General features: G+C 34.6%; 1 gene segment (V, D, J or C); it reads left to right on the forward strand.

The window, feature by feature from the left end:
- The first annotated feature begins 2,066 nt into the window (after positions 1 to 2,066).
- LOC121432905 lies at positions 2,067 to 2,709 on the forward strand. The segment is given in 2 exon segments: positions 2,067 to 2,115; positions 2,330 to 2,709. Coding segments are annotated over 2 exon segments (429 nt in total).
- The last annotated feature ends 12,748 nt before the right edge of the window (positions 2,710 to 15,457 follow it).

A 15,457-nucleotide genomic window follows, 5' to 3' on the forward strand; every position in this document is an offset into this window, starting at 1 on the left:
TGTATTGTGAGGATATGATGTGCATATTCTCCTTTATGAAATGTAAGCTGAATACATTGCATCATTTTCTAAGATGATGTATATTTTTATAATATAAAAACAACTCTATTATGTAAATATAAATAAAATGATTATTTGAAATCATTGTTAAACTGAAGAATTAGTTGAATATTTAAGATGGTAGTAATGTATGAAAGTGATTTTTGAAAATGTCTATGTCTCTTTCCAATGTTTTCACGGATGAATTATGGTATGTTATTAAAGTCTATTATGTACTTTCATACATGAATCATCTGTTTGGCATTGTACTATGTCACCTAAAAACCCTATACTAGCTAGAGTTTCCCTATATTATTCTCTAAGATGTTCTAGTTTCATAATTACATCCATCTTTTTACAGTTTTCAGTCATTTTATATGAGGGCTGAATTACTTATGCCTACATGTGGTGGGTTTTATATGGGTATGCACTTGTTCTTTCATTTGTGCTTAATAGGTGGAATTTATAGCTCCCCTGAGTTGTCATTTGGGCCCCACGTTTTTAAATAAGATAATTATGAAATTAACTGCTAACATAAAAATGTTACTGATTCAGTTTCTGTATGTAGCTAATATCCTTTTTAGGCAACTCAGTTTTGTATCATTTATTTATTAATACCACGTTTTGTCAAAAATATAGAAGGCATGAGTATCAAAATAATTTTCATACCAAGCATTCAATGACCAAGTGATAAAATCTTTTAAAAAATCAAAAACTACTGGGAGAGTTGTGAATAAAATATAAACAGTACATTTACATTCATACTTTGGGGCATTATATCTCAGGAAACAAAACAAACTATTAAAACTGGAAATGAGTATATGTTAATGTAAGAATGACTGGGAGAAGGATGTACATTACATAATATTCTCATTGCTAGTCAAAGAAATTTATAGTTAATAAACTATAATAACTTCATCTTTATATCGAGGAAGGAGGTTGACAAATACAACCCTATGAATCTTCCTTAGATCAATGGAGATATATTTTCAATTATAATCTGAGACAAATACACTCATGGTAAGTTTGTTATCAACTTCTTACAGTTAAAAAGATAAATATCTATATGAAAGGATAAATGCTATCATTAGTAGAAGATTCAGCAATAGAGATAATTATTCACTTAAAAATATGAGTAAACTTTTAAAGAAACATTTATGCCTTGAAGATGAAGAAAAGATAATAAATGATATATGCTCTTGATTTTATCTATATGAGATTGGAGAATGAAAAAGTACATAATCTGTGCTTACAAAAAGAATGTTCAGAGTTTTCTGATATGTATGCTTAAGATAATTTGATCTAATAAAAAATTTACAATGCTTTACACACAATTTGTATATTTATAAAGGGTAATAAAACCATTTATGCATGCATTTTAATATGACAGTATAGTATATACAAGTGATCATACAGTAATAATTATTATATAATATTCTATTTGAAAAACATATATAACCTAACTGAATCACCTTGAATGTAACCAGAAGTCTATATTCTAACACTGAAAAAGAACATAGTCAATAATTTGAAGACTTAGTTGAATAATTTGATTCCATCTTATACTTTTGTTGTGCACTAGAGACTATGAGCACAAAGTTCTGGGAGCTCATTTCATCCCTGAGGATAATTAATTGTGAGTTTTCACTACATTCCCAAAGTTCCTTACAATTTAACTCTGTGTATTAGACAAAATTGAAATAAATTTCAATTTGACAACAAAACTACATTGTTAACCATATTTACAACTGATCTGAAATGCTTTAAAAAATTTTCATCTTCCTGCTTGTCTCACATCTGTCACCATATTTTGTTTTAATATTTTCATTCTTCTTCTATAAGAAGATTTCTTTGAGTCATCTTTAAATTTAAGAAGCCCACATAACTGTCTTCTCTATGTACACTGTTATGCAGTCCATGGTATTTGCATATTGCTCCCCAGGGAGGTCCCTGCCTTGTTGGCCTAAATAAAAGCTCAACTGTACTCTTGCCTTCACTGATAACTCTACTTAATTTATCTCCTCAAAATGATATTTCCTGTCCAGTCCCTGTTTCTGCTAACTTTCTGCATTCTAGGTAGGAATAGTGATAGATGAAAGCAGGGATGAAGATAAAGTGAAATGTCTGGTTGCCTATGTGTGCTGTCCATGTGTAATGAGGCAGGTCCTGTTGTTCAGAATGGGAATGTGAGGCTTAGTTATGTGATGATGAGAAAATAAGGAGACATAATCTGTGGTAACATGGAGATTCTGATTTACACTGAAATTTTACTATTCTATTTTAATTTCAGGAACCAATGGTGATGTTGTGATGACCCAGACTCCACTCTCTTTATCGGTTACTATTGGACAATCAGCCTCCATCTCTTGCCGGTCAAGTCAGAGTCTCTTATACAGTGATGGAAATACCTATTTGTATTGGCTCTTACAGAAGCCAGGCCAGTCTCCACAGCTCCTAATCTATTTAGTGTCCAACCGTTACTCTGGAGTCCCTGACAGGTTCAGTGGCAGTGGGTCAGGGACAGATTTCACACTCAAAATCAGCAGAGTGGAGGCTGAGGATTTAGGAGTTTATTACTGCTTCCAAGGTACACATGTTCCTCCCACAGTGATACAGACACTAACAAAAACCTCCTTGCTTGGAGAGGCCCTGCTGCAATGTGCTGCTTGACTGGAGAAGAACAGTTCACTTGTATTACTGTGAGGTGCAGGTGCAAGGGGACCAGTGCAGTTGTTTGCACCTGAGAACTCTAGCTAAATTCATCTAATCGGGTGTATTGTTTGGCTAGTCGTCATGTGACACGAATTTCTTGTCTTTCATTTTCTAACACCCATGGTATTAATTCTACTGTATAATAATAATTTCATATCATTATTTTAGTTTAGCATCAAAAATTTTTATGTATTTATAAATTTTCATTTTTTTTCTTGAACTTCATTTTCAATGTTTCCTTTTAATGATGTATGCCCATTTGTTAGATTCTCTTTCCGCTACTAAAATCCTTAAAAGTCTATCTATATTTCCTCTTATCTTTCTAAGTAGACTTGATAAAATTATTTTGAATATTTTTATAATTTTTTTCTGTATCCTTTCTTAGGTGCATGCAACCAGACAGTTGCCATGCTCATTTACCAGAGAGAGAGAGAGAGAGAGAGAGAGAGAGAGAGAGAGAGAGAGAGAGAGAAAGAGATTGCTATTTGTGAACCTAGGATAAATGTCTGTGAAAATTATATTTCTGGGATCTATACTGAGTTTTTCATGAAAATAAACCTACGATTTAACCTGTCTACTGTAGGCCGTGCTTAGTTCACAGTGTGCATTGTGTTGCAATCTGTGTAGATCTTTAATTGTACTCAACATCATCAAAACCTACAAATGTTACCATGTTCTAAGCTTGAACACTGAGGTCTTGTCTACCTACTGGTATGGGGGTCTTCTTTGTCTGGTATGTTACTTGCTTTCCTGTGAATAGCAGGTGTGGGGCAGGATATCAGCGTTTCCACAGTCTTTTCAGATTTCTTTGATTTTTTTCCGGTCTGTGGAAGAGCCTTATTCCTTTTTGCATTAAGGTGAGAGTGATATTATACTTGGAACTAACCTTTTGTAAACAAGAGAATAATAGGATTTTCATGCCTTCTATGAAAAAGTAAAGAGTGAGAACTTTGCAGCAGTTCCATGCAGTGCCTGTGAAAAAGATTCACCAGCAATAAACACTTCTGAGGAAGATGTAGGGACTGACACAGGACACAGTTATACATTCTAACAGCTATAGAAGGCACATTTGCTTTCATATTGATCTCATATGAATACTGGTTATTAGACACAAAGTACTTCATATCCTTACAAGAACATTTGATATGTTTAAGTGGTTTAGTATCTTGATGGTGTCTTATTTCACTATGTTTTTTTATCACACACACACACACACACACACACACACACACACACATATATATATATATATATATATATATTAGTTGGACAGTATTTATTATTGGTCGTGCTTCTTTAGTGTTAGTAAGCAGAGAATGCATCAGTCATTATCCTAGAAGATGCCAGGAAACTTTGTAGATCATCTCTCTGTTACCTTCAATCAGTATCTCTATCTATCTATCTATCTATCTATCTATCTATCTATCTATCACTTATCTTTTATGATCTGTCTTATTGTCTCTGTTTCTGACTTTTTCCTGACAATTATACATACGTATACCAGTTTAAAAGTCCCATCTTAGAGTCTTTTCAATAATGCTGACCTAATTCTTCCCACCAATCACCTTCCTATTTTCACATCTTCTCTTTTATACAGTTGTTGTGAACATTACTGACCAAATATGCCCTAATAAATATTTGTGCAGTATTTTCACATGTTAGTTTCAGAAACTGCCTTATTCTTTATAGTAAAGGGAACATGGTTCAAAATAAACAAAATGATACACCAAAAAATAAATATTAAAACCTAAAAATACAATTATATTTTGAATCTTCTGTTATAAGAAAACAATCAAATTAAACATTAATTAAAGTAATGCATGGATCGATGATATAGGGAAACAATGAACCTGCTTGTTCTTGAATAAAAGGTAAAATAAGAGAAAAATTTAAAAGGGCGATGTTCCCAGTTAGGTCCGTGGGCAGCTGAGGATAGGAACCTGAAATGGCTGTATCCTATAGCCATACTGATGAATATCTTGGATATCACCATAGAACCTTCATCTGGCGATGGATGAAGATAGAGACAGAGACCCACATTGGAGCACCAGAATAAGCTCCCAATGTCCCAATGAGGAGCAGAAGGAGGGAGAAGATGAGCAAGGAAGTCAGGACCAAGAGGGGTGCACCCATCCACTGAGACAGTGGGGCTGATCTAGTGGGAGCTCACCAAGGCCAGCTGGACTATGACTGAAAAAGCATGGGATAAAACCAGACTCTCTGAACATGGCGAACAATGAGGGCTGATGAGAAGCCAAGGACATTGGCACTGGGTTTTGATCCTACTTCATGTTCTGGCTTTGTAGGAGCCTAGACAGTTTGGATGCTCACCTTACTAGGCCTGGATGGAGGGCGGAGGACCTTGGACTTTCCACAGTGCAGGGAACCATGACTGCTCTTTGGACTGGAGAGGGACCCGGGGAGAGTAGTGGCGGGAGGGGGAGAGGCGTGGAAGGAGGGAAAGGGAAATGGGAGGCTGGGAGGAGGCTGAAATTTTTTTTTCAATAAAAAAATAAATTAAAAAAAAAAAGTAGTTTGAATTTTTTAAATATATTGAAATAAAACGAAAGTAAAGAGAAACAATTCGGACATAGATCTTCATCAGGAAAGTGTGGAGTCCTCATTAACTCACAGATTTCCTTAGAATCTGTCCATGACTGTAATAGGTGTGAAAAATTGTATTAATGTTTATAAACTTTCATAAGCATAGGCCTAAAATGTGAAAATGTGTGTCAATGGTGTGGGGTTGGTTTATTTATTTATTTATTTTTGCCAGACTCACTTTAAATTCTTAATCAAAGTATTCACAAAATAATAGGTACTTTGTTACAGTATGTGTCAGCAATAAACCACATGTAATCACTTAAAAAATACTTGATGAACCTGGCACAATCACTATAATAATTGCTTAGAATTCACTCCTTTACTCTAATGATTTAATTTGATTCTATCAATTGATTAATTCTGCTGTTCTTTCAATATTTATTTTGCAAAGTCAGACAAAATCTCATTTCTTTATTTATAAATATCATTCATTTCAGATGTGAAGATGAATTTGGGTGTTTCTTCTACTCTGTGTGCAATGGTGTTAGACAGGTGGGGTGAAAAAATTCTATAAAATATGATTATGAAATGAGAAAACATTTTACCTAAAATGACATGGACTGTATATCCCATTCAGTGTTTAAGTGGATTACTTTTTATTGACAGGGAACCTGGGTTAGGATCTCAGTACCTACATGGCAGCTCAAAACCTTGTATGACTCAAATTCCAGGGAATGTAATGCCCTGTTCTGAGCTCTAAGGGCACCATTGCACAGCTACATGCAAGCAAACAAAATATTCAGACACATAACCTTTTAAAAAGGGAAATTTTACAAACTTGACAATGTGAATAAGACTTGGTGTGGCTTATGCCTAAGCTGTAACTATAAACTTCAGATAGACAATGCTGTTTTGTTTGAAAATGACTTTAATGTTGTCTTTTTATTATTAAACAGTTGCTTTGCTAAGGCATGGAGGGCCTGGCTTGTTTGTTTGTTGGGGTTTATGTTCTGCCCAGTACCCCACAACTGTTTAGTCCCAAAGAAAATCACACAAAGATCTCTATAAGTTATAATGCTGATTGGCCCATTAGCTCTAGTCTCTCACTGGCTAACTCTCACATCTTGATTAAACTATTTTTCTGATCTATGTTAGTCATGTGGCTCAGTAACTTTTTTCAGTGGGGCAGCTCACATCCTGCTGCTTCTGTGGTCTGGGCAGGAGTGCAAGGAATCAACTTCCTCCTTCCCAGAATTCTCCTGTTCTCATTACATCATTTCAGCTTCCTGTCTGGTTTTCCCACCTATACTTTCTGCCTAGCCAATCAGAGTTTATTTGAAACATGATTGACAGAATACAGACAATTCTCCAGCACCAGCTAAGTAAGGAAAATTTATTTATGTATATAATAAATAGAAGTGTCTCAGAAGATAAAATCCATGATTATTCTTTGTTACCTGTGACATACAGTTTATTAACACCAGCACACACCAATACACTCTTCTTCAGCACCTCTCATTTCCCATGTCCAGGTACTTACAAGTCAGTTTCTGGATAGACAATTTAAATGAGGAGTCACCACCGAAGCAGATCTAAGTCATCTAAAGTTACTGTGGACTTCAGATACAGAGTAGTAGCATAATTTAGTTTGATAGTCTATATACCTGAAATCTTTGACTCACCTTATAGAAGCTTAGTCCAACATAGAAGGCCCAAGGAACTTTACTTCTACTTCTTTTCCTGAAATTGATGATTATTGTTCATTTCAAATATATAATAACATATTTTTTCTTTATTGACTCCCATGAGGGTAGTTGTGGTATAAAATATTCAGCATTAACTAATACCAAAACATGACCTATATCTAGATGGCGCCTACAACTCCTCAGAACATGAATTTGCTGAAAAACTCCATTATCATATAACATCATTATATGAAAAGATAAATTCAGAGTTGCCAGTCTGATTAGATCACAGGACTGGGTAAGATATTGCATATTTTGTGATAGATTTCTGAGGTCTTGAACAGATCTATAAGAGCCAGCAACTTTTCAGAGCAGGTAAAAGAGTGAGGTTAGCTAACAGGAACAATTGAATGAGAATTGATATGCGGCAGTGAGGCGATACTAACAAAGAAAAGCAGGAACCAGTAAGAAGATCACACATTGTATCCAGGCCTGAGAAACACAGTATCCTTCTTTCTCAAACTGTAGGGGCACAAGAGTAGATTGAAGACATTTATCATTTGGGGAAGAGATCTAAACAGAGATCTAAGTCACAAGAAGGCAAAAAATGAAGGCTACAACTTAGGGAACCTCAGTCTATTTTCCACCAAACAAAAGAAAAGTCCTAACCAGGTAGTGGCTGTTATTATTGCACTGTTAATCCTTAACCATTTATAGCAGGGAATGGAACAAGGAGGACAATAAATCAACAATGAAAAGAGCCTGTGAGCTCTTTGAACTTCTGAGGTTATGTAGTCGACAATGTGCTAATGGGAAAGCATGGAAAAAAGCATGAGAAAAAGTCACAGGAAATCAAGAAATTCATGCACTATTCTGGGGTTTTTCAAAGGACTAAACAATCAGAATTCAAGATTGACTTCTTACTTTTGAAGAAAAAAATAAACATCACATTTCTAGCCTAGGACAGCTGCGGATATTAAGGCAGACTGAGTTATGGAGGGGCACAAGTTCTATAGCTGAGCTCAGCCTCAAAGGCTGCTGCTCCTTTGGGTGTGTTGGAATCCATTCCTCAGCCAAGAAGAGTCCTTCATAGGCTGGTCATACCCTGAGATAAAACAGTTTCAGTTAATACACATCATGGACATGAGGTCATCACTCTATTTCTTGGTTTCCTAATGTTCTGCCTACCTATTAAAGAAGAAAACAATGTAAATTTACTTATCCATTACAATTAGGGCTTCCTGGTAGTTCAAGTATTTTCATGGGTAGCATGTTTAACCCTCTGGTTATAACTATTGACAGTTTCTAGATTTGATGTCAAGGTAACTCATACTCAATATTTCCACTTTGTACCCCAGGAGACAAGCTACCATTGCTTTCCAATTATCCTCATATGAACAGAATCTAGGAAAATCTCCTAAATTTGTGATCTAAAATATACATTCGACTAGAAGATTGAGCTTCACTGGTTGTGGACTTATTTTACTTTCATCAGCAGCAAATAGGAATATGAAGAAGGTACGATATGTTATTGTTGACACTATTGTTAAATTTCTTCTTCAAAGGTCAAATTATAATATAAAACACTCAGAAATACAGAAGTGTGAGGAAGGATTGTCCCACTCCTGCTGGACTCTGTGACCTATATCAGTTAAAAATAAATTCAGATACAATCTGGTTCTAATGAACGTTGTGTTTTTAGTAGCAGCAGCAGGCAATCTCCATGTCTCCCCTTTCTCTTTCAGTAGTACAGAAACAAGTATTCTGCTTATGATATCATAAGTATATAGGAATCTGTATATGAGGCATCGGCATAGTGTTATCAGTTAGGCTATACAACAAACAAAAGAACTTTCGACACAAGTAATTGGAACCACTCTAACATGGGATGGCAATTCTATTTTATATTTCTTAACTGGCTTAAACATGTTGGTAACAGATAGTCTTTGAGAAATCAGCCCACTGGGGCATGGTCTCTTTCTCTTTGAAAAGCTCCTGCAGCCTCCTCTCTTGCTCTTGCTCCTGACTCCAATTCCAGCGACTAGACTCCTTTCCTCGCTGTCATGTAGGATGGTGTTCTATAAGTCCTTTCCCCTCAAATAAATAACCCTTTGAATAATAAGTCCAAACTGGTGTGGGATTGTTTCGAGCTTTAGTTCCAGTTACTGGTTGATACTGCATACTTTTATTTTGGTTCTCAAATCACATTACAAGGCTCCTTAATTGGCAATTTAAAACTCATACCCCAAAAAACAAATTATTTCCCACAAGTATTCCATAAATCTACACCTTTTAATCTATGTAAAGAGTGAGCATTTTAAAAATAAAAAAATAGAATTCTACCTGCTTGATTATTTGAGTATCAAATCACTTTTTCATTTAATAAAAGAAAATTTATAAAAGTCAACCATATAATCAAAAATATTCTTCTTTTTGTTCTGAATATGAGACACAATGGTCATTGACTTCATCAAAAAAATCAATTATTCTCAACTCTCATCACTACCAGTACTTCCAATGCTGTATTTAAGCATACCCTATTTCTATAATATTCTCAATTCACTCTCCTGTTTCAGTGAACAAAGACCATCAAGATCCCATTGTTTGTTTCCTTGAACATATCTGGAGAGAGCATGGTGTGGGTCAACGTACGGTGAAAGAGCACTAAAAATTCTCTACTTCTAATATCTATTTCCTTAATTATGATTGACTCATAATGATTGTTATCATTGCATTTCCATGATGAAAAATAACCAACATAACTTGGTGATGGTAAATGGTAGCTTTATTCCCAGCATTCATGATGCAGAAGTACGTGGATCTATGGGTTTTAAGTCAGCCTTGTCTACAGAGTGAGTTGAAGGCAGGTCAGGCAGGGTTACACAGAAAACTATGGGTCAAAACAAAACAAAACAAAAACATGAAGCCTTCCCCTCTCAAATAAAAACCAAAACATCACACACACACACACACACACACACACACACACACACACACACAGAAACACACACACACACATTCAAACAGAAATAAAAAACAAAGAAGCCAGATTCACTGTGGCCCACATTTCAGAATTTGCAGGATATAAAAAAGTGACTACACTTGGAGTCACTCCATTAACACCACAGTGAATATGAAAAGAAGAGCAAGATTTGAAAGAGGCAGTATAACCCTCATTGAACAATTTCTTCCATCTGAGGCACATACAAATAAAGATTATATAATGCAAAATCATAATATTCAAAGATTGTGATTAGTTGTTTAAAAGTTTATGAGACACTGTGTCATCAAATCATACAATGACTCTCACTGATAACGTTATTTTTTGATAGTAGTGTCCTGATTTAATACAGTCCTTTTTGCAGTATCCTTAAAGCTGTTATTTTTCTGTATGCTTTACAAGGATAGCACAGCTAGGATTACTACATCATAAAAAAGATTGCTCTTTATAGTGATTGTTATATTTTATTGAATAAATTATAACTATATTCCCCCTTTTGTCTAAACTAAAAATATACAAAATATTAATTCTGTATTTATGTTTAAATAAATAAAATATCATTATTGCCCTTGAGCAAAATCTATGGGAAATTTCTCATATGTCAGATCTTAGGCCTAAGAGGGAGACAGTTAGAATTAGAGTGGCTATAATGATAGGCCCGTTCATTTCTCACAAAGAACTTTTTTCTTTTATTTATTAAAAGAAGAAAGAAAACTTTCTCTTTTCTTTTTACGTACTATTCCCAGTTCCCTCTCTCTCCTCTCCAACCATTCCTCCAAATTTCCCCACTACCCACTCTCATTAACTCTTCAAAGACGCAAAGGCACACTGCTTTGAAGAAGGTCCAAGGCATTCCCTACTCTATCTAGGCCAAGCATGGAATTCATCTAAAGAGAATAGGGTCCCCAAAAGTCAGTCTAAGCAGTAGTGATAAATCTTGCTGCCACTGCCAGTCATCTCTCAGTCTGTCCCAACCATACTGCTGTCACCCACATTCAGAGGGTCTTGTTTGGTTCTATGCTGGTTCCTTTCCTTGCCCTCATCTCTGTACATCTGTCATTTCAACTATCACATTCCCACAAGTTCTCTCCTCTCCCCTTCTCCCTTCCAACACCTAACATCTTTGAGGTTAGTGAACCCCTATTAGCTCAGATAAGCTGTTTCAGTGGGTGTCCCCAACATATTCTCACTCCTCCCACTCTTCAACTGGACATTGATTGTTCAATGCAATGCTCCACTGAGGGTCTCTGCATCTATTTCCATCTGTTGCTGGATGAAAGTTCTATGGTGACATTTAAGATATTCATCATTCTGACTACAGAGCAAGGCTAGTCCAGGCACACTTTCTTCTATTGCTTATGGTTTTAGCGGTATTCATTCTTGTGGATTCCTTGGAATTTCTCTAGTATTAGGTTCCTTGCTATCCCCATAATGCCATAATTGCTCTCCCAAACAAAATATCTCTTTCCTTGCCCTCATCTCTGTACATCTGTCATTTCAACTATCACATTCCCACAAGTTCTCTCCTCTCCCCTTCTCCCCTCCAACACCAGTAGCACAGACAATAAAAACAACAATAAATAAATGGGACTACCTGAAACTGAGAAGCTTCTGTAAAGGAAAGGACACAGATAATAAGACAAAAAGACAGCCTACTGATTTAGAAAAATTATTCATCAATCCCACATCAGACAGAGGACTGATCTCCAGAATATATAAAAAATTAAGAAAATAGACAACAATATTCCAAATAATCAGTTTTAAAATGGTGTACAGAATTAAACAAGAATTCTCAGCAGCAGAATCTCAAATGGCCAGAAGACACTTAAAGAAATGTTCAAATCCATAGCCATCAGGGAAATACAAATCAAAATGAATCTCAGATAATATCTTATACCAGTCAGAATGGCTAAGATCCAAAACACCAATGATGACTTATGCTGGAGAGTATGTGGATTAAAGGGAATACACCTTTATTGCTATTGGCAATGTCAATTTCTACAACCATTCTGGAAATCAATATGGTAGTTTCTCAGGAAATTTGAAATCAACTTACCTCAGTACCCAGCAATACCACTCTTGGTTATATAGCCAAAGGATGCTCAATCATATTCAAAGGACATTTTTTTTCAATATTTATAGCAGCATTATTTGTAAAAGCCTGAATCTGGAAACAACTTAGATGCTCCTCAACTGACAGAATGGATAAAGAAAATGTGAAACATGTACACAATGGAGTATTACTCAATGGTAAAAAACAAAAATCTTGAAATTTGCATGCAAATAGATGAAACTCAAAAATCATGCTGAGGTAACCCAGACTCAAAAATATATACATGGTATGGACTCATTCATGATTGGGTGTTAGCGGCAAATCAAAGAACAAAGAGTCCATGACATTTGAGAAGCTAAGTAACAATCTAAATCCTAGGATAAATATCCATATATCCACCTGGAAAGGGGAAAGAGAATAGATCACCTAACAAAATTGGGAGAATGTGGTTGGGGGAGAAGGGAAAGCCAAATGACCAAAAGCTCAGCAGAACTTCAAAAAACAAAATATTAGCTGGTGCTGGCACTATAAGGAGCAGTTAGTACAGTTCAGGATTATTCTCTGCATAAACATAAATAAAAGATCACTATCTCCTAAGAAAACTCAGGAAATTTGTTTTATGTCAACTCCTCAGCCTAAGAGTGTAGTTAGATTTAGAGCAGTTATATTGACAGTCCCCTCCAATTATATGAATGACATTTAAAGAAGAGCAGAACATTATATATACAGGTACGGTCACTAGAGGGAGCAGTTAGTCCAAATCAGGTCTACTCTGAACTTTTGGGAGGTTTGGTTTATGACTTGTATGGCTGTATTAACAAATCTGATGCTGTAGACAGTATGTACTAAGTGACCACGTTCCCAAGCTGCTAAAAACTGATATAAGAGTGAAATCTGTCCCAGATCCACTACCACTGAGTTCTGATGGTACTCTTGATTGAAGATTAAATGCCTTACTAATGGTTTAGAAAGATTCCCTGTTTTCAGACTGGCATGGCAAGCAATATTGACTCTGTCTCCAAGAAAAACAGACAGCGTGGATTGAGACCAGGTCACCTAAATATCTTATCTGCTGAATGATGACAGGATAAAGAACTTGTTTTATATTGCAATAAATCACCAAACTGTCTTTAGTGTTATACCACAATTTGAATTTTCATAAAAAGTGTAGAGTACTTCAGAATTGAATTTCCCACACTCATCATTTTGTTTTCTCAGTCTTCTGTATTTTCAGTATTCTTACAGATACATAGCAGTTTATACATTTCTTTATTTACTTGCACCAATACCATATAATTTATCATGTATTTTTGCACACTAAAATAATGCATGTGATGTACAGAGGCTGTATTGTGAGGATATGATGTGCATATTCTCCTTTATGAGGTGTAGTCTGAGTACATTGCATCATTTTCTAAAATGATATAAATTCATTATAATTTAAAAATAAGTACATTATGTAAATATGAATAAAATGTTTATTTAAAATCATTGTCAAACTGAAGAGTTAGTTGAATATTTAAGATGGTAGTAATTTATGAAACTGTTTTTTGAAAATGTCCAAGTCTCTTGCCAGTGTTTTTCACAGATGAATTATGTCAGGTGACTAAAGTCTATCATATATGTTTATATATGTATCATCAGTATGGCATTGTACTAAGTCACCTAAAAACTTTATACTAGCTAGAGTTTCCCCACATTATTCTCTACGGTGCTCTAGCTTCATGTTTACATCCATCGTTGTGATAATTTTCAATCATTTTATATGAGCGCTGAATTACTTATGCCTATAGGTGATGGATTTTATATGGGTATGCACTTGTTCTGTCATTTGTACTAATTACGTGTAATTTATGGTTTCCCTGAGTTGTTATTTGAGTCCCCATGTAATTTAAATGAGATAATTATGAAATTAATTGCTAACATAAAAAAGTTACTGATTCAGTTTCCATATGTAACTAATTTTCTTTTAAACAGGCAACTCAATTTTGTATCATTTATTTATTAATACCACATTTTGTCAAAGAATCTGGAAGGCATTAGTATCAAAATAATTTTCATACCTAGCATTTAGTGACCAAGTGGAAAAATTCAAAGAATAGTAAAAAAAAAAAAAACTATTGGCAGAGCTATGAACAAAAGCTAAGCAATACATATATGTTTATACTTTGGGGCATGGTATCTCAGGAAACAAAACAAAATATTAATACTGAAATTAAATGGTTAAGTAACTCTTTTGAGCAGATGTTAATGTAAGAATAACAGTTAAAAGAATATACATTATATTATATTCCCATTGCTAGTCTAAGAAATTTATAGTTAATAAACTTAACTGAGGAGGTTGACAAATACAGCTCTATGAATCATCCTAAGACGAATGAAGATACATTTTCAATTATAATCGGATACAAATCTGATGAACTTATGGTAAGGTTATTATCTAATTCTTACTGTTAAAAATATAAATATCTATATGAAAATATAAATGCTATCATTAATATAAGATTTAGCAATAGAGATATTACTACTCACAGAATATGAGTGAGCTTTTAAAGACACATTTGTGCCTTGAAGATGAAGAAAAGATAATGAATGATTTATGCTCTATGATTTCATTTAAATGAGATTGGAGAGTGAAAAAATACACAAACTGTACTTTCAGCAATAAGTTCAGAGTTTGTCTGTTATGTAATCTTAAGAGAATTTGATCTAATAAAAAATTTTAATGCTATGAAAACAATTTATACAGGATAAGTATGGTAATGGTTTTATGCATACATTTCAATGTGGGTTATAGTATGAATGAGTAATTATACAGTCATAATTATAGTATGATTTTCTATTTGAAAAAGACATATAACCTAATTGAATCACCTTGAATGTAACCAGAAGTCTATATTCTAATCCTGAATAAGAACACAGTCAATAATTTGAAGACTTAGTTGAATGATTTGCTTCCATCTTGTACTTTTGTTGTGCACTAGAGACTATGAGTACAAAGTTCTAAGAGCTCACTTCATCCCAGAGGATAATTAACTGTGAGTTTTCCCAAAATTTTCATAGGTCCTTACAATTTATCAGTGTGTTTTTATACAAAATTTAAATAAATTTAAAATTAGACAAGACTACATTGTTAACCAATATGTACAACTGATTTGAAATGCTTTAAAAAATTTTCATCTACTTGCTTGACTCCCTTCAGTCATCACATTTTGTTTTAATATTTTCACTCCTGTTCTATAAGAAGATTTCTTTGTGTCATCTTTAAATTTAAGAAGCCCACATAACTGTCTTCTCTATGTACACTGTTATGCAGTCCATGGTATTTGCATATTGCTCCCCAGGGAGGTCCCTGCCTTGTTGGCCTAAATAAAAGCTCAACTGTACTCTTGCCTTCACTGATAACTCTACTTAATTTATCTC

This window comes from Microtus oregoni, unplaced genomic scaffold (assembly GCF_018167655.1).
Source record: "Microtus oregoni isolate MIOR12 unplaced genomic scaffold, Mior012 000002F_ref0000024, whole genome shotgun sequence".
Taxonomy (NCBI): Eukaryota; Metazoa; Chordata; class Mammalia; order Rodentia; family Cricetidae; genus Microtus; species Microtus oregoni.